This window comes from Planococcus citri, chromosome 1 (genome assembly GCF_950023065.1).
Source record: "Planococcus citri chromosome 1, ihPlaCitr1.1, whole genome shotgun sequence".
In the NCBI taxonomy this organism is placed as follows: Eukaryota; Metazoa; Arthropoda; class Insecta; order Hemiptera; family Pseudococcidae; genus Planococcus; species Planococcus citri.
In genome coordinates, this window is record NC_088677.1 from 41,178,549 (window position 1) to 41,205,588 (window position 27,040).

Sequence of the window (27,040 nt, forward strand, 5' to 3'; positions counted from 1 at the left end):
CAGCGGATATACACCTGAATATCGTGTCATATCCACTCATCTAAATGAATCAAGATTATCGTTATTTATTTAACAAAATTGACAAAGGTGTGTACAGAAGGATATTGGGTGAAAATTCATTATCAGTTGATAAGAGAAGTATTAAATACACACCTGTTCAATTGTAACAATTTCGAGGCGTATTTTCTTGATTCTAGTACAGCATTGTGAATATTTTCTTCATTTGTTTCCATCGATTTAGTTTAGTGAACAGTGAATTGTAACGTGGTGATTTTCATAACGTACGGAGATAAACTTTTGATAGGCCTAATTAGTAGCGCGCGAAAAATGAACTAATAAGTACCTACTTACTTGTGGTAAAAAATGGTTCTCGAGTGACATTTGATTTATTATGCGGAGAAATTTGTGAACATTTTCTAAATACGTGATGCTAATTAATGTCAAAATGCTGAGAATTTTAGTGTTGAGTTGTATTTTAATTTTGAATTTTAATATTTCAAATTGCGAAGATATTTGCTCATTATGTGATTGCAAAGCAAATGCCCTCGATTGTTCAGAAAAGACAATATCTGTGGTACCTGATAATTTGAAAAATGGAAATAAATCAATAATATTGTTTGAGCACAATTCAATAATACATTTGCACAAATTGCCGCAATTAAAAGTTACCTATCTTTCGTTTGCCTATAATTCTATTAATCGCATTGATGATTCAGCATTCAAGAATCTTTATAACTTGACGACGTTAGATTTGAGTAATAATTACCTGACTTCAAGTAGTTTAATGCCCAATGTTTTCAAAGTAAGTATTTCTCGTTCGTAAAATTGAGGCTTTTATGTGAAATTAGGTATTGCATATCTACTTATGTACTTAGGCAGGTATCCTAAGACGAAAATGATCGCTTAAGCAACAACTAAGCACCGGATTGTTGGTTGCTTAGCCAATAAGCTAGCATCATGCATTGCTTAGCCATTGCCTAACTTTAAGCAATGGTTTTAGGATACCTGCCTAATATTAGAAATTATCTATTACCTATATGTATTATACATTATGTATGTACGACGTAGGTATGATTGTCAAGTAAAAGAAATTGACTTTTTGTAAAAGATGTTGAAATAACGTAGGTATGTCTATGTACCTGTGTATAGAATGTGCCTACTTGTCATCTGTCATTTTTTTTCTACAGGGGAATTACTTACCAGAAATGTATGAGCCATTGCGCAGTTTGAAAGAATTAAACTTGAGCAATAATTTATTGCACACCTTACATCCTGCAGTTTTTGAGCATTTACCATATTTGGAAAAATTAATATTGAGTAAAAATCCATTAAAAGTTCTCAATCAAGGAATAGTTAATGCCTTGTCTTCGTTGCCTCATTTAAAGGTAGGTAATACTTTCAGTTCTTTCTGAACTTACTTTATTCATTATCGCGAATTTTAAGTACCTATAGTACAACATTACAAAATGTACAACTACAAATAATTGTATACCTACTTAAGCAGATAGGTATATCTACCTGTTTTACTATCTTGTTTTCGGATAAAATGCATAGATAATTTACGTTCTACATATATCTTGTTAGGAATTGCATTTATCGAACGCTTCTTTAAAAGTGCTACCAGAGAATATTTTTCATGGGCCCAGGTATCTGGAAGTTATAGATCTATCTTACAATCAATTCAGAGAACCACCGATCCAACTGGAAAACACCCATTCTTTGAAATGGCTTTCTTTGGACGGAAATCCATTCAAATACATTGAGTAAGTGTATACGAGAACAAATATTGAAACGTACGTTCCTATTAGAAAAAATACGAGTAAATATCTAAGTAACTAAAACTATAATATTGATTGTTTCGTAATACATAATACCATACCACTCATGCCTATCGTATACCTACAGTTGCAATAAAACCTAATGATTTGACAGATCCTTTATGACGTTACCATTCCTACAAATATTACATTTATCAAAAATGCCAGAACTGGTCACTATAAAAAACCGATCTTTGAGCACCCTTCCTCTTTTGGAAGAATTTTACTGTTCTGACAACCGAAAATTAGTCAAAATTTCAAAGGATGCTTTCAGTGCTCGAAGCAATCAAGACGAAGAAGGTGAAGTCTGGCCTCCTCTGAAAGTAGTACGTTGGTTTATTTATTTTTTTTAATTTTTCGATTTGCGTTACGACTACCAAGATTTTTCGAAAATAATAATCAAAATCAGTGATAGTACACTACGATTTTAAATATTTCAGTTGGTATTGAACAATAATGCTCTAAGATACATCGAAAGCCATTTAGTGAGCAGATGGGAAAGCTTGAAGGTGATCGATTTACAACAAAACCCCTGGATGTGCGACTGTGAGAATCAGTGGTTGGTTTCTACTCTCACTCCTATTATACAAAAAACCTCACCGGAAATGTTGAATTCTTTCCAGTACGTATAAAAATGATTATAATGTATTTATGCTATTATTTTAAAATCATACCTACCAAATTAAATTTCAATCGCATATTCGGGTAAATTTCACCAAATAATGGACTGATTTACGTCCTATTCAAGTACTACCATACTGCTCATAATCAAGTATCAATTTCACTTTTCGCATAGGTATGCCTATTACCTACATATGCGTTTTTGAAAAGTAATTTCCTTCAATGAAACTGAATTTCATAATTGAGTGTTATTTGAAAATTTTAAAGAAAAAATTATGTAACAGGTGTTCTGAACCAGTAGAAATGAAAAACAGATTCATTCTAGATCTTTATCATCGAAGTTATGAAATGCGATGCCTAGATATGTACGACCATACTCCAGAATACGACGGAAAACTTTTAATAGACATTTTAATATTATCAATAATATCAGCACCGTTGATAATGGCTGCTTTAATATATTATAAAAGAAAACGGCGGGCTTTGATGTTTCACAAAGTACCCTCACAAGCTGAATTTTTAAATTATTCTCAATTGCATGTACTTACTTACACTAAATGACTTCCTTTGGTTTAATTACAAAATTCATTAATCTACGGCTAGGCTAATAATTTCTGCATTTTTTTTTCTTCGTTTGTATTGTAAGTAGATATTACCTTCAGCTTTAGGATGGTAATGTGTTGTTACTAAAAAAAAAAATTATTTGAAGTTCAATTTCATAATTTTTGTACGAAGTACATATTTACGGAGAGATGTAACATACGTAATATACACCTTAATTATGAACACTGTACTCATTTAATGAATGTCGATGCTGTACTGATAGAAATTTCATAACATTTCCTGATTATTTGCAGATGTTCTGGACCTAGAAATAAAAAATATGTAGCAATTGAAAAATTGTCTAATCAGACATTACCTTGTTCACAAACCGGAAAGTCTTTCAATGTGAAACAATTTTACTATGGAGTAGCTGTTCTGTTAATAGCCATTGTTCCTTCTATTTTTGTGGGATTTTTGTACTACTCAAAAGCGGCTGTCCATAACACGAAACATTATCCGCAATACGAAATGTATGAGTACAGTAGACTTCGGGATAAAAACATACCCATAGAATGTACCAGCTTGCATTTTTAATTAACCATTTTTTCATACTAAATAAGTAGTCAACTACATCCATGTGCAAAGCTCTTTTAAAATAAGCGATACCTCATCAATTGAACATAAAACATACATTACCTATCCGTAAAAGTATTTATTATTACTTGATATATAATAACTTATCCAGAATGCATTAAGAGTTTGTTTTGATTTGAGCTACGCATACTCGACTCATATAGGCTAAAATCGATTCTATAAACAAAATTGTATCACAGACAAGGTTTACTTTAGTTTCATAATTTGTACTGCTATATGTTTAGTACACAACTATCAAATAATTAGTTGAAAAAAAAGGAAATGATTTATCTTTTGCTCTTAAAAAAGTGGATGGATACCAAAGAAACTCAAGTGTATGTATTTCAAAATTATGGGAAAGATAATATTTGCGTCTTTAAGCCAAGCCTTGATATGACTTCTTGTGGCATACAATAACAAGGATTAATACGTTTTATTCCTTCGTGATTAATTAATGAAAGCGCACCAATTCCAAAAAGTGTATGAAATGGATCAGGCATATCACCAGGCCTGTCACTAAATCCACCAGTTTCTGTATCCTATTACACACACAAAAAAAATCATTCGATGCAACAGTTCATTTCGAAATTATCAGGAAAAATATTTGAGATCAATACCTGACAAGCTAAAATGAATTTTTTCAGCGCTTCCTTATCCATCCAATGGGAGCGACCAATCATGTACAGAGAAGATAGAACCCACCACGAATAACAAACGTCTGGTAATTTTTCTGGTCTTCCGTTTAAACCTCCACTGGGTAACTGTCTTTCACAAAGCCAATAACCCAGCGTATCGGGATTTATCAAGTGCAAATTATCTGAAAAATACACGACCATTAAGTCATAGCAAAAAATTGAAAATGAACACGAGCTTGAATGTGCTTCATACGAACCAGTCAACGAAAGAAACCCCACACAGCAGTAAATTAACCCAGCATGACTTTCTGAGTCAGGTCTTGATCCAAATCCACCATCAAAATTATGACATGACATCACGTATTCGACAGCTTTTGGAATATCAATGGCATCTAATCTTTTCTAAACACCAAAGATATTCATAAAATTAAAAAAAAAATGGAAAATAAAAACAAGAATGTAGACGTTTTCTTCAAAAAGATTTACCAATAATGATAAACTAGCGACAGCACAAAATGAAAATCGAGAATCCAATTCACCCCATTTGTCACCAAAAAAACCTCCATTTGGTTGCTGTAGATTTCTAATGTAATTCACTATTTTATCCACGGGTAATTCGTTTTCTCTTTTCAATATGCAAGCGACCTGCGAAAAAAATTGCATTTGATAGTTTTCTGATTCATTTCCTCAATTACGAGCTAACTGTTGAGACAAGATCAAACGAAATTACTTGTATAGCGCTGAGTGTATGTAACAAATGCGGATCATGACCTATACTAGGACTTATGCCTCCTTCTTCGTGCACACAGTCCAATAAAAATTTCATCACCTCGTCGGCTGATAGCAGAGTTTCTTTGCTCAACAATGATAAAGTTGTTAATCCCCAATACAGACCAGACATTCTTAAATACTCTGTCATGCAATATTCCTGTATAAAAATGAAAAAAAAAGTGGGTTGGGGGATCAACTCTTACAATGAATCATCTTCACCAAATGAATTATTTGTAAATATTGTTTACATAGCTATTCCTGTCTTCAGAATATTTTTGAATGAATTTAATGTGTTTCTCCAACTCCAGCGTTTTCGCCGATTCGTCAGCTATTACCACATCTTTGGCAATGGTTGTCTGTTGAAAGAAAAAAACGAAATACGACGAATATTGAATACATCAACAAGTTTGTACAATATGTGAAATGCTAATAAAGTAAGTTTTTATCAATTTAGATACTTGCCATTGTGTGAAGTTTATTTGAAATTAAATAATAAATAATGATACTGTGAAATGAAAGATGAAGCTGTTAGGTATAAAACAAGATAATAATGAAACCGAAAGGGCGAAAGATGAATTAATAATTTGACGCCGAGATAAAAAAAAATCAAAAAATGACTGAGTCTTTACGAATTTTACGAATAGAATATTATCAAATTGTGGGTAACGGGCGAGGGATAGGCGAGGGGAAAACGGTTCTGTTCAACTGATAACGCTCGAACTGTTTTACAGTTTTAACAATTTCAAAAAACAGAATGCTCAGTTGGCAAAAATTTATTGATCGAATACTACCTCATTTCTACAATATTATATCTAACGAATTTATCATAAAATAATCGTAAAACAATATGTGAAGGATATTTATGCTAAATAATTGAAAGCCGATATTATTAGAAAGTGCATTCGTGTAATTTTATAATCAAGTCCCAAGAGGAGGGAGATGTGTTGCTGAATGAGTGGTAGTGGGGACAATGGAAAAGAATACGGAACGAACATGTAGAAAAAAATATTATTCATTATTTTTGACGATAGTCTCATTGTTCATATTGTCATCTTCGTAATTTCACTTTGAAAATAATTAAAATTGAATTGATTTAATCCTTTGGTATTTATACAACGAGGCAAAGAAAATAATGGGCTCTCAACCAATTGCATATCTTTCTCGAATTGAAAGCTTTAGTGCTTGCCATCGACTGCACAGGTGAGATAACATTTCTTATGCTTGTAGATTACATTTTCTCATGGACGGTGACGGTATGTAAAGTAAAATAATTCGTCTGTTCGCTTTAGCCCTTTTCTGAACGAAAAAGACAATCTCGAAGAATATGGAAAATGCAATAATTTAAATGGTCATGGACATAACTATTCGTGTAAGTTTTTTCTTGTTTATCATGTTGTGTCTCTTTCGAACTTTCGAGATTATAATGAAATTTCAAGATTTAATCGTAATCATCGGCTGTACTTCTCCTTTTTCACAGTGGAGGTCACATTGAAAGGTCCAGTCAATCCCAAAACCGGAATGGTTGAAAATTTGAACGAATTGAAACGTGCCATTAATTCTGCAGTGATGGATGTGTTAGATCATAAGAATATTGACAAAGATGTGCCATATTTTCAGAATGTCGTAAGTACCACCGAGAACGTTGCAGTTTTTATTTGGAAAAATTTAAAATTACATTTACAAAAACCATCGTTACTGTACGAAGTGAAGGTGTACGAAACGAACAAAAATGTCATCATTTATAGAGGAGAGGAAGAACTGTAATATTTCCGTGTGTATAATCTCGTGAATTAGGTACTCATCATTGTAATAATTGTTGTTACAAAGTTCAATGAATAATGAAATACGAAAAATTAATTCTTTTTCGATGAAGTTTCATTTTGCGGACTTGAATTCCCGGTCTGCGTCTGCGTATCGTTACCATTTGTGGCGTCGTAACTGAGTTCATTCAGTTTTATAGGATAAGTCAACAGGTTTCCACTATCCCAAGTGAACAATTCCTATTGTAAGAAAAAATCTGCGTTAACATGTTCTAATTGACGGGTATTTTTTATCAAGTTTTTATCTGCTTATGTATGTACTTCTACTTACATTTAGGCGGTTATTGTACGAAATCATGGTTGTGTTTTTGAATGGATTTGTAAATTGTATTGGATTTGTGTCGTCCAGTAATTTTGATTTATAAAGATCCAACGCGAAACTGCAAAAAAATACCATCAAGTAGATATATATTTTATCAATAGTTTTTTTTACGTATTATTATGATTTAAAAACTGAGAATATGCTTTCGATAAAATTATCATGTAAAAAACTGAGATTCACCTACTCTATCGGTAGGTAGGTAGAGGTACTCTGAAATTTTTCGATCAAACAATCGATATCGCCTTGAAATTTTTCGTTTACCTAAATCTGCCCGAAGATCCCGTTTTTTTTTTTTGTTGTTTTAATTCAACGTAATTTTTATTGCAACTTCATGATCATGTATCAATTTAGAACAGTACATTTGTCAACGTTAAAGATGCACGTTGTGTACCGAATCTTCAACTGATAAGATACCGAGAGCATTTAATCTTCTGTTTTAATTTTACTGTAGCCATAACTCTAAGCATGATCATACATTATGCTGTAAGAAAGATATCAGATTATAAGATATGTAAGTAGCTATGTTTACCATGTAATTAGATGCGAAAGCAAAATAGGTGCTTTTACCAATTACATTATACCTGTTTAAATTCTGTAATTACATACCTTATTTTCGTAGTAATATCTGTTACGCTTTGTACACCGTAAAGCACCCCGCAAATTATAAACATGTCTCCTACATCCTGATGTTTCACTGATATGTTCCATGCGTATTCCACTTTAAAATCGGTTGTATTTAGTTTTACGACAGCAGTGTTATTGGAATTAGGTACAGCACATACGACCCAAATACCAGTATCATCGGCCATTATATCTACAGTATTGTACTCAGTTTTGTATAAATGATTCTCCATCGAAGTGTCACAGTACGGCAGCTCTAGACGTGTTTCTTGTTTTTTATTCAAGTCGAATTTCACTATGGTCGCGTTATATTTCCTTTGGTTTTGGTTTTGGTAGTAATAGAAAGTTCGATTGTATATCACGTGGTCATTCCCCTAGAAATATTAGGTAATTCTTAAAATCGGGAATTTCAACTAAAATCAATGATATGTATGGATACTAAATTGTGTTGTAATATACATATGTATCTCAAGTTATACGAAACGAAACAAATTCTTCGTCAAAATTACCTGCCCGTCCTATTGCATTTTGTTGCTAGCAGAAGAAAGTTGTTGCCTTGAGGACTTTTCTTGGTCCTCTTACAAATTGCTTTCTCCCTCTATACCTGAATTTTAAACCTTTTTTAGCTTGTCAGCATGTAGTAGGGATCCCTTCGCTCTCAGCTTAGAGAGATATGTACTTATCCGCGTGATAATGACCTTTCGTTCAAAATTTATCGTGCTCACCATGAAAAATGCTGGTAATCTATGAGTGGTTGTCGCGGAGTTATTGACAAATGCCAATTTATTAGAATATTCAAGCAATGTTTCATTTTCTCGTCCTAACGTAATCCAATGATGATCGGTAGTATCCATTATATTGGAATCTTTCATCCAGCTGCCGTATTGATGTGACTTCAAATTGTGATAGACTGGCTTTCCAATCGTCTCCATTGCACAATCTATGAGAAAATTTTACAATTACAAATTAATGCTGATAGACTATCGGGTATCCCCTCGTCAGGTAGTTTTTTAAAATGAAAAATCAACAGGTTTGGCCGGGTGGGTGTCCGTATTCGAAATATTTTTTTTTATTTTTTCTGTTCCCTCGTGTTAAATTGGGTTGATATTTTTAACCGATATCTTACTTCGTTTTCTGATGAAAGGGGCTTGAGAATTATTGACCAGCATCCTGATTTCGAGATCATTGTAACCAAAACCACATATTTTGCACACTTGGCATTCTGGGCACAAAACTCCATCGGACGGTGGTGGAGGATCACCGAAATATGTTATTCGTTGTCTATTACACACATCCGTCGATGGAATTATTTCTCTTCTTGGATTATCTATGAGTAAATTTTGTATAGTAGGTAAATAAGTTTTAATTTTAATGTAAGGTGATTTTTTCTAGAGTGAGTAAAATACTTGTGAATCATTACCTGTAACATTAATGTATCCTCGAGTTATACTTATAATGTTCTTTGCATAGCAATAATACAAGCCCAAATCTTCTTCTTGAATATTGGTAATGTTCAAAGTTAATTCGGTCTGTTGTAAAACATTAACATTTTGGTTAATTACACGTATGTATGTATCTCCAACGTACATATTAAGTGAGCATGCTGGATTGCGGTGTTTTTTTCTCTTCTACTACTAACTTCGTAAAGCCCTATGTGCTTATAATCAACTTTGAAACGGCCGATTGATTCTTCTAGTAACTCTCCTTCGGCGGTTTCCCAATAATATACTCCTCTCGGATATGCTTCAATTTTGCAACTCAGAGATGCAGTTTGGTTTAGAGTCACGTTTAATATTACGCTGTGTATTGCAATGTAAGGTGGAACTGTAAATTTACCGCATAGATATCGATCAGTTTTTATTTATTTAGATAGGTACGTAAGTATGGAATTTTTTTTGTACTTGTTGGCTCTTTCACTTACAGTTCACGTTCAAATAAAAAGTCTGATTTGCCGAGGGAGGAATTCCGTTGTCCGCGCTACACTTATATTCTCCCATAGATCGTCTGCTTATATTCATAAAAGTTAACGTCTGTGTGGGTGAGTTTATTACTACACATCGAGTGTGGACAAAGATTTATGTAAAAATTCAGATTAGTATTTGTTTTGATTCGTAGTTTAACGAATATATAGGTATTAAAAATTGAATTCATTTTTACCTGCCCACTGGCCTTCCATCACTGGTACCAGATTACCATCTTCATCTATTCTTCTCCAAGTGATTAGTGGCTGCGGATGTCCAGTAGTTGTGCACATGAGTTTTAAATTTTGTTTTTCATCGATAGAGATATTTTTATTAGCAAAAGACGGCTGCGATTCACCTGACAGTATTATAAAATATTGTCGTTTGAAATCGAAAGCTAAGCGAAAGAGATTTTTTTACTGGCGAATGCGAAATTATTTTATAATACCGACTATGGTAGGAGGGAATAGTACTTGACTGCTTCCATTAAATGAGCAGTTTTTGGCGGATATGCCCGGCAGTCCGGGAGTACCATCTTTTCCTGGATTTCCTGTCCGACCTCTCTGGCCTCCTAATCCTGTGTCACAAGAAATATATGGATCATTTGAATGCTTACACTATTCTGAAAATTTTTTATTTTACTAGTACCTTGTTCGCCTTTTTCACCTTTTACACCCGAATCTCCTTTAGCACCCTTTTCTCCTAAAAATGTAAATTTGTTGAATTATTATCAAATATGGATCGATTACAATTTGATTAGGCAATATTTAATTCTTGTTACTTTACCATTGACCCCATTCCTTCCATTGGTACCAGGATATCCATCTTTTCCAGCCTCTCCTTTCTGACCGGGTGTACCATCTTTACCATTTCTACCAGGAACGCCGTCTAAACCCGGTTCTCCTGGAACTGATGGTCTGCCATCTAATCCTTGATTGCCTATTGATTAATTTCACAAACCGCGTAATAGATTCGTAGCATGAAAGTTACGCACTCGTATTACATTACGGACTGGATATTTTGTAAATACAATACCTTTTTCGCCCTTTTCGCCCCTCAAACCGGGTGGCCCGATTGGACCTTTATTTCCAATCGATCCCTTCTGACCTATCGAACCGTCTTGTCCCTTGTCACCTTTTTCACCTCTTTCTCCGCGATCTCCTTTTTCTCCGGGATCTCCTTTTTGTGGCGGACATTTGTCATGCGTCGTTTTGCAAAATTCTTCCATTATTTTCAACTAAAGGTGACAAAAAAAAAAAAAAACAGATCACATGTGTCAACTGTTGCTGAAGTCTCATCTAGTATGTTGGTAAGTTGAGCACCTAATCTATCGTTAGGTACCTATTCCTCTAGATTCATTTCATCTTCGAAATAACGTCGGATGCAACTTGATGGCTTATGAATCGTTTGATATTAAATGTATGAGGCGCATAAAATGCTTCGTAGGTGTATACATTTTAATTTGGAAAACTCAGAATTTTCATTCGGTTAAACATACTTCTCTTTCAAGTTGGATAAGATTTCTTGATAGGAGAGAGAGAGAGAGATACCTATACCTACCTACTGTGTCTTATTTAACAACAAAAGTAATTTTTCTGTATGAACCTACCGGCACTCGTGAATATTTATTCAACCAAATCCAGTCTTCTGCAGATAAATTATGATGCTTGAAATGAATAACATCGTCTATTGTCAAAGTGGAATCATTTTTAGTCAGTTCCGCTTCGTTAATATCCGCTTTAATTTCATTAGTAGCCGGTTTCATTATAGAATTATCTTTCATTTCTAAATCACGTTTAACTCTATGAAACGATACATCGTAATATTTCAATCTATTGTCCACTTCTGTGAACTGCATATCATATTTAATTTCTAAATTACGATGTCGCGTGTATAAATAACAAAAAGACACGAATTGCGTTGAAAACGTTACGATTAATAAGAAATAAAATACATTCCACGGTACACTGTCACTGTTATTTTTACAAGTAAAAATTTTTGAAAAATGTTGATTTTTTTCCGCGAAATTGCCACTTTGAACGGCAGATTTATCGGGTTTACGACTTTCCATTTCAAATATTTCATCGCCTTGTATTCGTCAACATGTTCAAAAGTTTACTGATTCCATCGAGGAAACACTTTTATAAATATTTTTTTATGGGTGCATCATCACGTCGTTATTGAATAGCCTGTTTAATTGAAAATGTCAACGAGTTAACTGTCTGTAATTGAAACGTCAAATATTGTATGTTCTTATCCAAATAATGTGTTTTTTCTCCATATTATTTATAATACTGAATTACTGATTGTTCTGAATTAATGATATGATAGTTGGTAGCGCAAATTGCGTTTTAATTGACCTGAATATAAATAAACGAAACGCAACTTTGAAACAACAAAGACTACACTCGATATTCTGCATAATGGAAATTTGCAGCTTTCTATTCTAAGAACTTCATTACTGTGACAATGAACGGTAAATTTGTAGATGAACGTGATGCAAATGCTATCAGCAAATTCTATCAAATACCGCCAGAAAAATTACTGAAAAAAACTAACACTGCGACAGTGCATTTTCAAAAAAAAAAAAAAAAAAAAAGTACATTACTGGATAGCACTTGAAGAAAATACTAAAATGTAATAAGAGTATATATTTTTAAACATCCCTTATAAAAATAAAAATACAAAATGCTACCTTCCCCTAAAATAGAAAACCATAACAACATAGGTAATAAGACAACGAAAAGATTAAAAATAATGATCGCAGAATGAACAATTACGACACAGCTTTTAGCTAATATGAAATATATACTGCTACTCCACAGCAGATGATTTAATGAGGAATACGTAGAATGGTAACATGGATTATAATTTAGATTCAGCGGTCAATGATTTTAGCTTCTGAGCTAATAATACATTTCCTTTGATTTTTAATTTACCTTTCACAAATGCCACCTGTGGATTAAGTTTTCCAACGGCCTGTAAGAAGAAAATTATTAGTAATGATTAACTGCTTATCGATCTGTTTGTTTGTTCAACTTGGCTCACCATATCCACCATATCGTCATCATCGATGGTAATAGTGGTATCTATTTTAACACCGTCAGTAGTGGCTGAACCTTTATACACTTTTCCTTTTTTCAGATCAGCAACTACGAAATCGATCAACATTGAATAATATGTACATTCAGTGAGAATGAATTGAAATACATTTAAATGAAATATACTCACTCCAATGAGCAGCTGGTTTGCCATTTTTCGTTATTACGTACGAGAAAACACCGTTGATCTTTTTCAATAATGAAGGATCAGCATCGATTCTATCTTGCATTCCCGAAAACACCAAATCGCTAGTCAATTCTTCACTATCAACTCTGTTGAGCTGAATTGGGGTTGAAGATGAAGTATTCACGGAGTACAGATCAACGTAACCGCCTGCCATGATTTAAACGAAAAAAAAAATTTAGAAACTGGGTCCAGCTATTTTTAACGCCGCTTATTAAAATAGAGCTACGAGTAATTTCAAGACTGTTTAAAGTGACGATAACACGATATTTGACCTTCGTTCATTATTCATAGACTTATGTTTAATTTATTCAATTTTTAATTGAAAATTCATGACACTTTGGTCACATCGGATATTCTTACGATTTTGCTACACTGAGACGATGAATTTGTGCTACGTAAATTTGAACAAATGAAGTACCTAAGTACTCGACGTAAAAAATTATCAGTTAAAATTTATCTACGAAACGCACCATTTAAAACTGTAGTACTTCGTTCGACCACAGAAGTTTCAAAGAATATTCTGTTATTATCTCTCCACATTTCTGTCTTTAATGTTTCACCTGGTAAAACAGGTTTTGCAAACCTTACCTAGGAACATAACAAGTTTGATTAAACGAGTAGAATAATGAATAACAACGCGTCGTTGAAATTTACTTTAACGGCTTTGAAGAGACTCGGGTCATTGTTGGCGAATTTATATAGAACATGTCGGACAGAAAATGCTAGAGAGCATAATCCATGCAAAATTGGTCTTTCATAACCAGCAATGGCTGAAAATTGCGGGTCAATGTGCAATGGATTAGAATCGCCGGATAATCTGTAAATAGCAGCCTAACAAAAGAAAACCATTTTACAAAACATTAGGTAGATAAAATTTTTTCGAAATGAAAAAAAAATCCAAAAAATACGAATTACTTAATACCTGATCAGCAATTGTTTTATCAATGAAATGAGCGTCTGGTTTTCGACGGGGAGCAGATGCGATAGGTACAATTTTAGACGACTGTTTCGGGCCCCCAAATCCTCCAGCACCAACCACAAATGTGACCACTTGATTGAAAATTATTTTTTCGCCATTTTCATCAAATGTATCCACTAGAATTTTAAAGAAACCGAATTATTGAGGAGAAATTTAATAAAAATGTTGACATTTTTGAGATTTACCAAACCCACCATTATGCACTATTACAGCACCTTTGCCTTTATCGACAACATCAACAACGCTGCTAATTGATTTTAAATTTCCTTCTGTTGGGAGGGGTTTCAATAATTCCAAATATTGTTCTCCGTGAAGTACCTATGTAGGAACACATGAAATATCCAAATTCATTGACAATTATACATTTTTCATAACCAAATTAATATGTGTTTAACCATGTACCTGTGATAAATCAAAGGTTTTGTTGGGAATAACAGAAGTTGTTTGTTCGTTGGACATAACACTCAGTAAAGCGGGTATTATACCAAATGTAGGGAATGCAGAAAAACTCTCATGAGACTCGTATAAATACTTCAAATCACTCTCGATTGAAGTCGTGGCACCAACTGAAAGCATAAATAAATTAAATTAAAATGATTACGAGTACATTAGGTTATTTTATTTTGTTACTTTTGATAAAACTTACTTCCTAAAGCATACAGCAAGAGGTCTTTGTTTTTGTAAGTATAGATATCGCCTGTCTGCAAAATTGAAATCATATGTACATTCAAATTATTTTTGAAATATTTTTAAGAAAAAAAAAATGAAAAGAGTAGTATTGAACTAGTAACGTAGCAGAGATGATTAAAAATGTCGGCTAAGATGAATGAGAAAAAAGTTGGGTATACGGATCCTATTTCAAGTACATAGAACACAAGCGTAGGTACACTTTTAGAAGCCTGAACGACTTCAACATGAATCTTTTGAACATTTTATTTTTTATATAAAACTTCGGATCATCATCAACTTTGCTACACCACTTCATTTAACGCTTACAGAAGATACAGTTGCATCTTGATCGGCTTCCAGACCTCCGCCATGTTTGAGAGTCTCCAGATGCGAAATTAGTCCCATAGTTGCTTCCTGAATCAAACAAAAAAATACCCATTTTTCCATTTATTCAAACGAATGCACAATAATTTTTATAATATTTTTACCTGTATACTTGATGCAATCTCAGCTTTACTAAGGTCAGTAACTTGTTCCCATTTATTACGAACATCTTCAGGTGACACAAAATCTTTAATATCTTTTCTTAAAAGGCAACCACTGCCACGAGTAATTTGAACTGTAAATGAAAAATTATATAATTATCGTCAGCCGAATCATAAGAGGAGTGAAGCTTCAAATCCCGAACAACCTTTCGTAGCCCATCCTGCAGCGGATTCGATGATAGAACCAGATTCTTCACAGGATTCGTGACATAGCCACACAACTACGGGAGCAATTAATTCCGGTTTAAGTTCGTTGAATAAATCTGAAATTTTAAAAGAAAACCTTCAATCACTGGATGTTTTGTACATGCAATAATATTACGAGGCAATACCTGGAGGTAAAATATCTTCTGTAAGTCGGGATGCAGCAGTAGGAATAATGACGTTGCAATGAATATTATTTTTGTTCCCTTCAATGGCAAGAGTATTACTCAACCCCACCAAGCCCATTTTCGCTGCACTGTAATTAGCTTGACCGAAATTCCCAAATATGCCAGCATTTGAGGAAGTCACAATAACACGACCGTAATTCTGTTTACGAAAATGAGGCCAAGCAGCTTGGGTAACTTTAAAAGCTCCTTTCAAATGAACGTCGTGAATCAAATCTAGAAGAAAAAAAACAATGTTTTTGAAATAAAGGCCACTGAATGCACGAAAGAACTGAAAAAAATTGATAATTGTCTCACCCCAGTCATTGTTACTAATTCGTGCGAAAGATCTGTCTCTTAATATACCAGCATTGTTGATCACAATATCAATACGACCAAAGTTATCTAATGCTGTCTGTACGATCTTTTCCCCATCTACAACTGAATTGTAATCCGGAGCAGCAATCCCACCTAAAATTATGAATAGATTAGCGATTATTTCAAGTCAACGTTCAAAACTAAGAAGTAGGTACTAGGTAGAAACCTTGATCCCTGATTTCTCGAACTACGGTATCTGCAGCTTTTGTACTGCTGCCATCTCCTGAGCGACCTCCTCCCAAATCATTAACCACAACTTTTGCTCCTCTTGACGCAAGAAGTAAGGCATACGCTCTTCCCAAACCTACATATATATATATATATATATATATACTTATGGGTTGAAAACTGAAAATTAGAACTCATAGGAAAACAAGAACAAATTTCACCTGCTCCAGCTCCGGTCACTATGGCCACTCTTCCGTCAAATCTTAAAGACGTCATTTCTACAAAAAATAATAATAATAATGTACAATTTACAGCAGTTTCATTTTCTTAAAACAATAAGAATGAACTAGACTGAACATTGGACAGTAATCAGTTTCACTGATAAGAAACAACTTTTATCATATAATTCATGCTTAGAAAGTTTTATAATTGCATCTACAAAGTTGGAACGTTTCTGAATATAGCACTCGGTACCAGTACATAATAAAGTACTTCAAAAAATTGCTACTTATACATGCATAAGTAATCATGTGCGGTGATGACGAACAAAAATTATTCACGACAAGTCTTTTAATCGTAGGAAAGTGAATTATGAGATACCTTGATATTATTCCTTGCAAAGAGAGATTAACAACCGAAACACTATCACAAAACTTTTTCCAAACCAATATTACGCAATGCTTATCAAACCCAAATGTACAACACACAACACTACAACATACCTAATGAAGATGAAGCTCCCTCTCTAAGTGGCGACTATTTGTTTTCCAACTGGTGAAGTGGTATTCCGCCATTCATGCCACTGAAACCAACTTTCTCGAAGTTCAAGGACATGCCACGAAAATTATGGAACTTCTAGACAGTAGACATCAAAATTAAATCAGAATAGTTTCAATTTTTCTTTGATGATAATTTATTATAGAAGTACCATAGTACCTACGATTCAAAATGAAAGAATAGTGATAAAAAGACGGTAATACTTTATTATTCATTCGAACATATAAAATCATTTTTAAAATATCCAACATAAGATTAATGTAAATCGTTAAATGAGAAAATAAATACATACAAATTAGTTTAATTTGAACTACCAACCAGTGGAAAACCTTTCTCTTTTGTACTCTCCTTTTGCAAATTTCAAAATTAATCATCCAAAACAGATTAAGAGTAAAGTTATAACTAAATATACAGGAATTGTAAGTAGTGAAACTGGAATCAATTATGAAACAATTGTCCTAACAAAAGAAAACAATTTATCAATTTTTTTAATACTTTTCATTGAATATCGCGACGGTGTACGGATCTATGGATCCAATTTTCCAAACATAACTTAAGATTCTCCATACTTATTCAAGTTTATATCTTACAATTTTGACGAGCGAAGCGTAGTCGTGAGAGATTTACATATTAGTATTCATTTCAAGAATAATATTTTCTCAGCGATGACATACACCGGAAAGATTTGGATCACATACTTATTACGATTCGATATCATATCACTCGACTCACTTCGCATTTCCACGCTTAAATAACTTAAATTAAAAAATAAAAACACGACATAGAAGAATTAAGAATGTGATTACGTTGCAGGAGTAAATTTAGGTTGAATTATGGATGTTTTACGCGCAGGAACTGTATCAGGTGTAGGAATTGCCTCTCCGGTGCCAAATTTCAGAAGCGACTGAGGGGCAGCTTTATCTATTTTAGGTTTGCAAGTATTTTGTTTCGCCATTTGGTAATCTCCAGAATCGAAGTATTTTTGCTACATAAACAGCGACGAACAATATTACACAATATCAGGAACTGAAAGAATCGTTAGTACAACCTAAAATCTAAAATACTTACACCTTTCGCCAATTTTTTTTGCAGGAAAACCGAATGCCCGCTTCCTCTCCAGTTGGACGGTAACTGATATTTCGCTTTTAATTTTTCTTCCTCAGCTTTTAAATCTTCATTCTAAAAGAACGCGCACAAAAATCAAGAATTATACTTTTTAAACCTGTTTCATTCATTAAATCAGAATTATATCACTGGACAATTTACTTGAGGGTCAGTCGTCTGGCTTCGATTCACTGCTTCAGGCAAATTCTGTGGATTACATTCCATCTTAAAATTATTTATGGGATCCACTAGAAAATATAATATCAGTAAGATTAATACTTATCACATTTGCGAGAAGAATTAAGACTTGAATCATGAGTTTGTATAATTATTTATCATCTATTGATGAAAAGATGTATGAGTAAACAGAATAACAGGTTGTACAATGAAACGCTAAGAAACCACATCAACTCAAGTTGACAGCACCAGACAACTTCTTATTTGTGAAGTATTAATAATGTTACCTTAATAGAAAGTTTATCAAAACGAAAGCACAATGTTCATCTAAGAATGTTACAGAAATCAATCAGATATCAGGTAGCTCGATAATTCATTCAGTTTGCAATTTAAAAAGCTCTCTGCTCTCTGAGTTCAACTTTGTCCAAAATGCTATTTTGGTAGATTTTGTGATAAAGAATACAAGAAAACACAGAAGTCAAGCAAGAACAGAAAACAAAATAACGGTTTCTTCTTTTTCTTTTTTTTGCGTTTGCGTTCTTTTCTTTTCATTTGGACGTTTTGGTTTTTGGTTTCTTCTTTTTTTCCTTTTTTCAAATTTTTCCTGGTGATTTCTGGGAAAATCATTTCCAAAAAGTCATCAGTCATCAGTAAAATGAGGATCGGATTCGGAACAATTGAGAACATACATAAAAAATGAAATTACCAGTTACCAGAAAAGAAAAGAAAACGGAAGAAAACAAGAAAACGAAAACGGTAGTGATGCGGAAAATCGATGTGACTATCGATACTATCGATAGTAATGCCTATCGATAGCGAAAAAAATCGATAGTTTTGAACTTTTTGATCTATCGATGCTATCGATAGTGGTCTCCAGAAAATCGATTCCTAAAATTTTCCCGTTTTTCGCTGCTTTTTCCCTTTTTTGAAGCATAAGTTGGGAAATTTGAGTTTCTTCTCTAGTCCGATTTGCAGAAAAACATTGGATTTTAGGTTCAAAAAACAATCGATAGACTATCGATAGTATCGATAGTCCAGCGCCGGCGCTAGTGTTGGGCAAATTCGCGAATATTCTTTTTTTGCTTGCGCATGCGCAAGAATATGCGCAGATTCTTGCGCATATTCCGCAGATTCTTTTCAAAAAATTAGAACATTATTGCTTAGTTTAGAGATAATCGGAAACTTTCCAAATTTCCATTGAAAAGGTTTCAAATTATCAAGGAAAATTGGAAATTTATAAAGAAAAGTTGATGTAAAACTTGTAAATTGTGGAAAATTGTAGAAAAATCTTCAAATTTTTTGAAAAAAGTCATGATTTTTATTTTTTTGAGAGAATATTCTCCAAGCATTTGAGAATATTCGCGAATATTCGCGAATATTCTCAGATTATGCGCATTGAGAATATTCTCAGGCCAACACTAAGCGCCGCCTATGGGACCAGGACATTTGACCCATGCGACATATGACCCATGCGACAATTCACCCATGTTTTTATCAATTTTGGATATTCACAAAACGACATTTGACCCATGCGACATTTAACCCATGTTCTGATAGATGTTTGCATCAGACCAATATGCGACATTTGACCCATGCGACATTACACCCACATGAATATCCGATGTGAAATAGACATTTCGCCCATGCGACAATTGACCCAGGGTAATTCAAAATAGCGACATTTGACCCAGGCAACAATTTAATTACAAATTGGGACAATTGACCCATGCGACATTTGACCCATGATGTTATTAATGCTGCCATTTCTCCTTTGCGACATTTGACCCATGCGACATTACACCCATCTCGGAACGTTGTGCGTAAGGCAAGATCCAGGTAACGCAGCGCCGCTGCCAACCTATAGATTTTTGAAACGTTGAATTTACCAAGGATGGGAGTTTGTCAGTGTATGCAACTAACACGAATATCTCCCTTTTAAAATATGTACTTGATTTGATTTTAGATGGTAGCGGGTGGGTCAATCCTGATATTTTTTTTCAAACTGGTTTATTTAGAAATGCAACGGACGGAAATGCTTACTGTAGCTATGGTATAGCTACTTCCCTCTGTACACCCTCTACCTGCTCTATACTAACTATGTAACACCTACTAATGTAACAGTAATGAGTAAACTGCTAAAGACCCTTCCGACTCCACCCTTCCCCGCCGATCGCCATCCCATGAATGAATGAAATAGGAAGACGCGAAGTCACCAATGGTTGAATGGCAGAATCGTTATTTCAAGCATATTGTACCTATGTATGTAGATGTACATAAGTACGTAGTTAATTTTAATTTTTATAAATTAACGTAAGTTGGATAGATTAGAGGATTAGACAGAGACGAGACCATGTGTTGATGTTTTCCCCCGGCGTTATACATATTTATACGAATGTGATACATAATACCCCTAATTTTAAGTAGCCTACTTACAAGAAAGAACCTCTTGAAGTATGTCCTCCTCCGATTTGAACGGGGCCGCGATTTTCGGAAAGAGCCATGGTCTAACACCCCCTAAACCAAATTTTCAGCTGCCCAACTTCATATCTCGATATTTGGCGAACGTTTGAAAATTCAAAATTTGACTGTTTTTGGTGATTTATGCTTTCTTCAAAAACGTACGTATTTGATGAGTAAAAATGATCAAAATAAGACCTAAAACTGATATCAATTCCCCAAATCCAAATTTCACCATTTCCAACCATTCTGGAGCCTCCATCGCGATTTTTCAATTTCCCCAGAATTTTAAATTTGCTCCAGATGATGTGAATATGAAGTTGGGCAGCTGAAAATCGAGTTGTGTGTTATGCTCGACCTGTTTAACGAATTTATTCACATTTGAGCCGAATCTGGAAGGGACACCTCAAGAGTGATTTTTTAAGCAGCTTTTTCTTCAAAATAAAAATATCCAAAAATCAAAAATTTCCAGTTTGCGAGAAAATTTTGGAAATTTGCGCGAATCGCAGTGTTTCGTCATGAATCAAACCCACGAGGGGCAAATTTCGCCATTTTCAACCATTCTGGAGCCTCCAGAGCTTTTTTTCAATTTCTCCAGGGGCTCCAGAAAGGCTGAAAATGGGGAAATTTACCCTCGTGGGCTTGATTAATGACGAAATACAGCGATTCGCGCATATTTCGATAACTTTCTTGCAAACGCGAAATTTTTAATTTTTGGATACCTATTTTTATTATGAAAAAAGCTGGCCAAAAAACCACTGTTGAGGTGTCCCTTCCAGAATCGGCTCAAATGTGAACACAATCGTAAACAGGTCGAGTATAACACACGACTCGATTTTTAGCTGCCCAACATCGTATTCACATCTTCTGCAGCAAATGAAAAATTCTGGAGAAATTGAAAAATAGTTCTGGAGTCTCCAGAATGGTTGGAAATGGTGAAATTCGCCTTCGTGGGAACTGGAAATTTTTGATTTTTGGATATTTTTATTTTGAAAAAAAGCTGGTTAAAAAACTACTCTTGAGGTGTCCCTTCCAGAATCGGCTCAAATGTGAATAAATTCGGGAAACAGGTCGAGCATAACACACAACTCGATTTTTAGCATGTCCAACATCGTATTTACGTCTCCTGGAGAAATTGAAAAATCGCGCCGAAGACTCCAGAATGCCTGGAAATGGTTAAATTTGGATTTGGGGAATTAATATCAGTTTTAGGACTTATTTTGATCATTTTTACTCATCAAATACGTGCGTTTTTGAAGAAAGCATAAATCACCAAAAACAGTCAATTTTGAATATTCAAACGTTCGTCAAATATCGAGATATGAAGTTGGGCAGCTGAAAATTTGGTATTGGGGGTTTTAGACCATGCTCTTTCCGAAAATCGCGGTCCCGTTCAAATCATTCTTCAAAACATCCATTTTGGGAGTAAATTTATCAAAATTCATCAACTTTGAACAGAATAACGAGGTAATAATAATAACTGCACGATATAGGTAACTATACCTACCCAAGTAAAAATTTATTTCCCTCCTAATTCGTGGTCACTGAATTCGAATTTGAAGTCAATTTAAACCTCAATTCTGCAATACGAACAAGCCCTTACATTGTCAAATTTCACCCCAAAATTTTTTTTTAAACAGTAGGTATAGGTACCAACATATCGCTAATGTAGGTATATTGCTATATTTCAAATTTTTGATCTAATAGTTACAACGCGAAAAAATGATTTTTTCACAGTTTATATTTTATTCACATCCATACGTTGAAGAAGTTTAGTTCTGATCACTTTTTCTACTATACGAATCGCTAACTTACATAAGGACAAAAAAAATTGAAAAAAAATCAAAATTCGTCCATTTTGAACTAAATATAACCAGAAAATGAATGCGAAACAGGTCTACCCACTAATTCAAGACCGCTGAACTCGAATTTTGATTCTATTTTACCCCAACTTTAAATAAAAAACCCTCACCATCAAGTTCGTCCCAAAATCCACCCCTCCCCTCCCAAAATTGATTTTTTGTAAAATTTGTGTATAGACACATCAATGTTCTACTGAAACAGTCATATACTAAATTTCAGCTTGTTCGTTTAATTACAACCCCAGAAAATTATTTTTTTCACTATTTCTGCTGGATTTTTTAGATTGCGATGTATAGTGGAGTACAGCTTATACTCTTAAAGTGGATGTTTCCTGCTCAGGCGAAAAACAGTATAAAAATGTGTTTTTTGGGGTTATTTTGGCCGAAAACCATCCGAACAAGCTGAAAATTGGTATATGGCTCAATCAGAACATCATTAATTAGCCCGCAGATTACTTTTTCAAAAAAAAATTTCTTATGGGCGGGGGGGTGGAATTTGTGGTGAAACACAATTGGCGGGATTGGGGAGTGCAGGGTGTATAGTTGTGTTGAAATTGAATCAAAATTCATGTTTAGCGACCTCAAATTAGTGGGAACGCATGTTTCGCGATAATTTTCTGGCCATGTTCCGCTCAAAATTGATGAATTTTGATTTTTTTCAAAAAATTTTTTTGATCTATTTCAAGTGAAAGGACCGTTTAATCAAAAAAATAATGATAACAAAAGTTTTTCAGCATGTCAATTACTAGTGGAATATGTGAGTTTCGAGTGCTTATTTACCACTTTCATTTTCCTACCCAACTTGGTTGGAAGATAGGTAGACAAGAGTAGGCAGGCCTTTTTTTGTATTTCTTTTCTGACGGGGACGCTGAATTGAAGTTGCAAGCCCCTAATTTTCATCCCCCCCCCCACTCGGTCTCTGTACATAATTTGAATTTTTGAGAGAGAAAAAATCGAAGTTTCAAACTTTAAATTTTTACAAAATTTCATCAAATGGAGATGGAAAGCTGAAATTTACTTATCTACACACTCCAATTTTAACACCTTCTGAAGACGACTTCAGGTTGGTTCAAGTCATTTTGGAGCTTCCAGCGCTTTTTGAAAATTACTGAATCTAGTAGATTTTTTTGAAACTCGAAAACGGAGATGGAAAGTAGAAATTCATTCTGCAAACTAATTTCAATACGCTACGAAGTCGACTGCTGGTGGATTTCAAGTTGTTTTGGAGCCTCCAGCGACTTTTTGAAAGGTCGTACGGCGTTTTTTGGAAAATTGAAATTTCCAAAAAGTAGCTGGAAGCTTCAAAACCATTTGAAACCGCCATGTATGCGACTTTATATCGCATTGAAATTACTCTGCGAAATAAATTTCACTTTCAATCTCCAATGATGAAATTTTGTAAAAGTTTAAAGTTTAAAAAATCTGCTGGAGCCTCCAGTAATTTTCAAAAAGTCGCTGGAGGCTCCAAAATGACTTGAACCCACCTGAATTCGTCTTCAGAGAGTGTTAAAATTTGGAGTGTGTAGATAAGTAAATTTCAGCTTTCCATCGCCATTTGATGAAATTTTGTAAAAATTTAAAATTTAAAAAAACCGCTGGAGGCTTCAGAATTTTCAAAAACTTGCTGGAGGCTCCAAAACGACTTGAAATTTACCGGCAGTACTTCGTAGCGCATTGAAATTAGTTTGGAGAATAAATTTCTGCTTTCAACTCCATTTTGATAAAATTTTGTGGAAATTTCGAGTTTCAAAAATGTTTTGGAGGCTCCAAAACTGCTCAAAACGGGTTGAAACAGTTTTCAATCGATTTGGCATGTCAAAAATATGGTATATCCCAAATTTCAGCTTTCTTGGTCAATTGGGTAAAATTTTGATTTTTCCCTTCATTTTTGGCCTGAATTTGATTTTCAAAAATTCACCAAAAATCTAAAAATGCACTTAAGCACTTGAAATTTTGACAGATGAAAAATTTTTGCCTGATCTTTCGATCTACCTTGTAAGGTTTAAAAAATTTCGTGCAAGGCCTATGTTGGAACGCAAAATCTGTGATTTCGGCTGATCTGTCAATCAAAATGTCCGCCATTTTGTAAGTAGGGCCACTTTTTTTTTTAGTACAAGAGCTAGAAATGTTCCTCAGGACTCCCCCTTTAAGAAAAAAGTTCTCCCAGAGGATCGACGGGGGGGGGGGGGGGGGTGCAATAATTCTTGAGCGGGCTCCCCGACGTGCAAAATAAGTACTGAGGTACAAACTTGAATGCTATCTCGTTTTCGCACTTTACTATTCCGATAATTCAACATTTGTTTAAAAAGTTACCAAAATTTATTCATTTTTTCATTTTTTTCAAATTCGTTCAATTTTTAGTTTTTATGGAATTTTTTTGATAATTTCGAACTTTTCTTAGCGTCCCCCCGAGTCCCCCCCACAAAAAAAAACCCTGAGAGTAGGTAATTAACATTATTTTGAAACCACTTGTTTTCCACTAGTGCTCGACACTCTGAACAAGTATGTGCCTTTATCATTTTTTCCATTAAAGGAAACTTTTATAGAGCAAAAAAGAGAATTTTGAAAGAGGGGATGGGCGGATTTTTGATAAACTTGGTGGTGGGGGTTCTAGGTTTAAAATTGAGCTAAAATAGAATCAAAATTCATCAATTTTGCTAAAAATACTCTAAGCTAGGTAAGTAAATTAAACGAGATTAATTTTCCCCGAATTTGAGAGTATTCATCTTTTTCACTTTTCCAATGTCTTCAAACATCCCAAGACGTTTTTTAAGCAGGCGGATGTCTAAAATATAATTTTTAGAGCTAGCGAAGCAAGAGCAAAAAGCTCTCGAGAATCAGTATTTCAAGAGGTTTAAAAAACGATGTTTTTTTTGTGTGACGAGTATCTAGGCAACTTTAAGCAGTTTTAAATTCAAATAATGATTTTTTTAAAATTCAAAATTGAAAATAAAATTAAAAATCAAAGGAGCCCGAGCGAAGCGAGAGCAAATGCTCTGAAAAATTAGTACATATTTTGAGAGATATGAAAAATGATGTTTCTTTGTGAGACGAGTCACTTATAACTTATAAGAAGTTTATTATTGTGCTTCAAAATATTAAGTAATTGTATTCGAATTAGGTATGATTTTTTTGAATCGCTCGGGCAAAAACTCTCGATAAAGGGAGGCCCCAGAAAGGCTGAAAATGGCCAAATTCGCTCTCTTGGGATTAATTAATGACAAAATACAGCGATTCGCGCAAATTTCAAAAATTTTCTCGTAAAAGGGAAATTTTTGATTTTTGGATATTTTTATTTTGAAAAAAAGCTGGTCAAAAAACCACTCTTGAGGTGTCCCCTCCAGAATCGGCTCACATATGGATAAATTCGTTAAGCAGATCGAGTTTAACACACATCTCGATTTTTAGCCGCCCAACTTCATATTCACGCCTTCTGGAGCAAATTCAAAATTCTGGAGAAATTTAAAAGTAGCGCTGGAGGCTCCAGATCGGTGGGAAATGGCGGAATTTGGTCTCGGAAGGTTAGTTGTTGACAAAATACTGCGATTCGCGCAAATTTCAAAAAATTTCTCGCGAACGGTAATTTAAAAAATTTTTGATTTTTGAATACATATTTTTACTTTGAAAAAAAGCTGATCATGCAAAAAACCGCTCTTGAGGTGTCCCCTCCAGAATCGGCTCAAATGTCGGTAAATTCGTTTAACAGGTCGAGTATAACACACAACTCGGATTTTCAGCTGCCCAACTGCATATTCACGCCTTCTGCAGCACCTTCAAAATTCTGGAGAAATTAAAAAATCGCGCTGGAGGCTCCAGAATGACTGGAAATGGCGAAATTTGGATTTAGGGAATTAATATCAGTCTTAGGAATTATTTTGATTATTTTTACTGATTAGGTATGCACGTAGGTACTTTTTTGAAAAAAGTATAAATCACCAAAAACAGTCAATTTTGAATTTTCAAACGTTCGCCAAATATTGAGATATGAAGTTGGGCAGCTGAAAATTTGGTTTGGGGGGTGTTAAACTATGCTCTTTCAAAAAATCGCGGTCCCATTCAAATCGGAGGCGGACACCTCAAGAGGTTCCCTTGTTAGGTACGTATAATTTTAGGTAGGTAAGTGAAGAATATGTTTAAATCATGTTACATCAATTACATGAATTTCTTAACATACGAAAACTTGACTTTGTAAGTGGTTTTTACTCGTACAGTGAAACAGATCAAATGCAGAATGCAGCATAGGAAATAAAAAAAAAAGATCGTCCTCTTTTATACTATACTGTAGCCGAAGGGTAGTTTTGTTGGAAAAAAAGAAGAAAAAAAACAGGTACATTCCAACATTCCTAGTAAGTATTTATTTACGACCCTGCAATAAATGAAAGCATTGAAATGCGGAACCATACTGTGACGAGAGTACTGCTTTCCCATATAAAACAGAGAATGAAAATTGAAAAGGTATATTTTGTATTTCACCGCACGCACTGATTTTTAAATACAGGGAAAGATCTAAAAGAAGTTTTATGT

General features: G+C 34.2%; 6 protein-coding genes across 8 annotated transcripts; 2 read left to right on the plus strand and 4 right to left on the minus strand.

The window, feature by feature from the left end:
* Window positions 1-152: 152 nt before the first annotated feature.
* On the plus strand, window positions 153-3,689 carry LOC135831954 (leucine-rich repeat neuronal protein 1-like). 2 transcript variants are annotated; one of them, XM_065344853.1, is made up of 6 exons: window positions 153-802; window positions 1,188-1,385; window positions 1,585-1,763; window positions 1,933-2,143; window positions 2,258-2,439; window positions 3,296-3,689. In XM_065344853.1, exons 1-6 carry the CDS (start codon window positions 428-430, stop codon window positions 3,573-3,575), a joined length of 1,425 nt encoding a protein of 474 aa, XP_065200925.1. In that variant the 5' UTR covers window positions 153-427; the 3' UTR covers window positions 3,576-3,689. The 2 variants fall into 2 exon arrangements, with proteins under 2 accessions (XP_065200925.1, XP_065200926.1); XM_065344854.1 differs by lacking the exon at window positions 3,296-3,689 and adding an exon at window positions 2,723-3,224 and having other exon boundaries at window positions 158-802.
* Window positions 3,679-5,636, minus strand: betaggt-II (geranylgeranyl transferase type-2 subunit beta). The gene is made up of 7 exons (XM_065344855.1): window positions 5,483-5,636; window positions 5,269-5,376; window positions 4,980-5,177; window positions 4,736-4,894; window positions 4,507-4,651; window positions 4,232-4,431; window positions 3,679-4,153 (listed from the first exon to the last, which is right to left on the minus strand). The coding sequence occupies exons 1-7, from the start codon at window positions 5,483-5,485 to the stop codon at window positions 3,965-3,967; spliced, it is 1,002 nt and encodes a 333-aa protein (XP_065200927.1). The 5' UTR covers window positions 5,486-5,636; the 3' UTR covers window positions 3,679-3,964.
* Window positions 5,637-5,997: 361 nt separating this feature from the next.
* On the plus strand, window positions 5,998-7,784 carry purple (6-pyruvoyl tetrahydrobiopterin synthase purple). Its single transcript, XM_065344865.1, has 3 exons — window positions 5,998-6,220; window positions 6,310-6,389; window positions 6,498-7,784. The coding sequence occupies exons 1-3, from the start codon at window positions 6,153-6,155 to the stop codon at window positions 6,782-6,784; spliced, it is 435 nt and encodes a 144-aa protein (XP_065200937.1). The 5' UTR covers window positions 5,998-6,152; the 3' UTR covers window positions 6,785-7,784.
* Window positions 6,659-12,289, minus strand: LOC135831949 (uncharacterized). Its single transcript, XM_065344845.1, has 14 exons — window positions 11,354-12,289; window positions 10,780-10,981; window positions 10,531-10,683; window positions 10,393-10,446; window positions 10,193-10,321; window positions 9,941-10,102; window positions 9,705-9,833; window positions 9,423-9,607; window positions 9,204-9,312; window positions 8,910-9,110; window positions 8,509-8,723; window positions 7,769-8,157; window positions 7,112-7,220; window positions 6,659-7,020 (listed from the first exon to the last, which is right to left on the minus strand). The coding sequence occupies exons 1-14, from the start codon at window positions 11,813-11,815 to the stop codon at window positions 6,874-6,876; spliced, it is 2,646 nt and encodes an 881-aa protein (XP_065200917.1). The 5' UTR covers window positions 11,816-12,289; the 3' UTR covers window positions 6,659-6,873.
* Window positions 12,290-12,380: 91 nt separating this feature from the next.
* On the minus strand, window positions 12,381-16,997 carry Mfe2 (peroxisomal Multifunctional enzyme type 2). 2 transcript variants are annotated; one of them, XM_065344848.1, is made up of 17 exons: window positions 16,862-16,997; window positions 16,361-16,417; window positions 16,138-16,275; window positions 15,912-16,064; window positions 15,558-15,830; window positions 15,372-15,488; window positions 15,169-15,299; window positions 15,008-15,094; window positions 14,658-14,712; window positions 14,414-14,577; window positions 14,206-14,329; window positions 13,955-14,127; window positions 13,687-13,863; window positions 13,503-13,620; window positions 12,976-13,179; window positions 12,793-12,896; window positions 12,381-12,723 (listed from the first exon to the last, which is right to left on the minus strand). In XM_065344848.1, exons 2-17 carry the CDS (start codon window positions 16,413-16,415, stop codon window positions 12,610-12,612), a joined length of 2,187 nt encoding a protein of 728 aa, XP_065200920.1. In that variant the 5' UTR covers window positions 16,416-16,417; window positions 16,862-16,997; the 3' UTR covers window positions 12,381-12,609. The 2 variants fall into 2 exon arrangements, with proteins under 2 accessions (XP_065200920.1, XP_065200919.1); XM_065344847.1 differs by having other exon boundaries at window positions 16,740-16,948.
* Window positions 16,998-17,102: 105 nt separating this feature from the next.
* endos (alpha-endosulfine) lies at window positions 17,103-18,743 on the minus strand. Its single transcript, XM_065344866.1, has 4 exons — window positions 18,485-18,743; window positions 18,183-18,268; window positions 17,985-18,095; window positions 17,103-17,901 (listed from the first exon to the last, which is right to left on the minus strand). Exons 2-4 carry the CDS (start codon window positions 18,243-18,245, stop codon window positions 17,719-17,721), a joined length of 357 nt encoding a protein of 118 aa, XP_065200938.1. The 5' UTR covers window positions 18,246-18,268; window positions 18,485-18,743; the 3' UTR covers window positions 17,103-17,718.
* Between the last annotated feature and the right edge of the window lie 8,297 nt (window positions 18,744-27,040).